This window comes from Melampsora larici-populina (assembly GCF_000204055.1).
Source record: "Melampsora larici-populina 98AG31 unplaced genomic scaffold MELLAscaffold_2, whole genome shotgun sequence".
In the NCBI taxonomy this organism is placed as follows: domain Eukaryota; kingdom Fungi; phylum Basidiomycota; class Pucciniomycetes; order Pucciniales; family Melampsoraceae; genus Melampsora; species Melampsora laricis-populina.
The window spans coordinates 1,857,100-1,858,389 of NW_006768766.1; the positions used below are offsets into that span (position 1 = coordinate 1,857,100).

Below are 1,290 nucleotides of genomic sequence, written 5' to 3' on the forward strand. Positions count from 1 at the left end.
GAATAAGACTGATAAATATAATCATTTGAAGCGTAAAGTCAAACATCATGTGAAATTCACTCAAAGGTAAAATATTATCTAAAGTGTCCAATCATTTTCACACGAAATGATCAAAAACATAAAGTACTAAAGTATCACGTTGTAGTATTGCATTGAATGTTCCGATCAAAAGTCTCGAATGATGCTTTGAGATTTTCTCAGCAAAAAGCGGCGCTAGATGCTTTGATTTCGGATTCGTATTGAGGGTATAAGTTAGTTTTGAAAGATCGTCGGCTTAAAGTCTCCAAGGCTCGTCCCAATGGTTTCCAGCATAATCATCTCCCCCAAAGGCTGCTTGTCCCTTATCGTCGTGTAGTTGTCCAGAAGATCTACCAAGGAATGATTGGTAAGCTTTGTGTGAATGACAATGATTTTCCGTTTTCATATATTAAAGAGACGCACGAGTCTGTCTTGGGATGGGTACCACTTTTGTTGGTTTTCCTATGAAAGAAAATGTAGTGAGATGAAGATGTATTGGCAATTATAGTATATACTTTTGCTGATCCGTCTTCAATCAAAGAGACGTACGAGCCTGAGGTCGCAGGAGTAAACTGAGTGGACGAAGGAGACGAAGTGCCAGATTGACCGGTAGGATACGTTGATGCAATTGTGACTAAGAAAAGTATGCACAGAGCCCTATCAGTGAATGTTGATAGTTGAAGAGGTCTTGAGTAAATTGAGATGTAGTGCACCAAAAAACAAGAAGATAATGATCACTGTACCGGTGCGGTCGCAGGCGAAAAAAGAAAGCATGAAGAAAGATAAGGTTCGGTTGAAAGAATGCGGGTTCTGATTCGATCAAGTAGGAGCTGGTCTTCGCATTACTGGCTCAACTTGACGTCTCAAACACTCAAGACTAGTTAGAAGCACTTCAAGTCTCATATACTTGATTTCATTCGAATCACTCAGCCTTACTCCAGCTTCGCCTTCTAGGAAATTGTATGAGCGCATTGGCATTTCAAGAATGTACAAGAATAAAGAAAGGAAAGGTTTACCATCAGTCAACTAACCATTGGAATGGCTAACCGCCATATGTAAGCCATGCTTAAGTTCAATGGAATCATGAATTGAATCAAAACTTTCTGTCTTGGTTCTCTTGGTCGGTTTGCTCCTGTTTGCTCTCGCCAAGGCCTACATAGCAAGGCTGAAGTGAATTCTGGATTCCATCCATAGTCTTCTATGATCAATGTTGTAGTCGGAACTTGGCACCCTTATGAAAAGTCTGTGGCTTGCTTGGCGTCTATAAACAAT

General features: G+C 40.2%; 1 protein-coding gene across 1 annotated transcript; it reads right to left on the bottom strand.

Annotated features, from left to right (window-relative positions):
- Positions 1-274: 274 nt before the first annotated feature.
- MELLADRAFT_101833 (uncharacterized protein) lies at positions 275-996 on the bottom strand (the record flags this gene model as incomplete). The annotated part of the gene is made up of 4 exons (XM_007404662.1): positions 275-390; positions 442-480; positions 568-652; positions 865-996. 4 exons carry the CDS (start codon positions 994-996, stop codon positions 275-277), a joined length of 372 nt encoding a protein of 123 aa, XP_007404724.1.
- Positions 997-1,290: the final 294 nt, after the last annotated feature.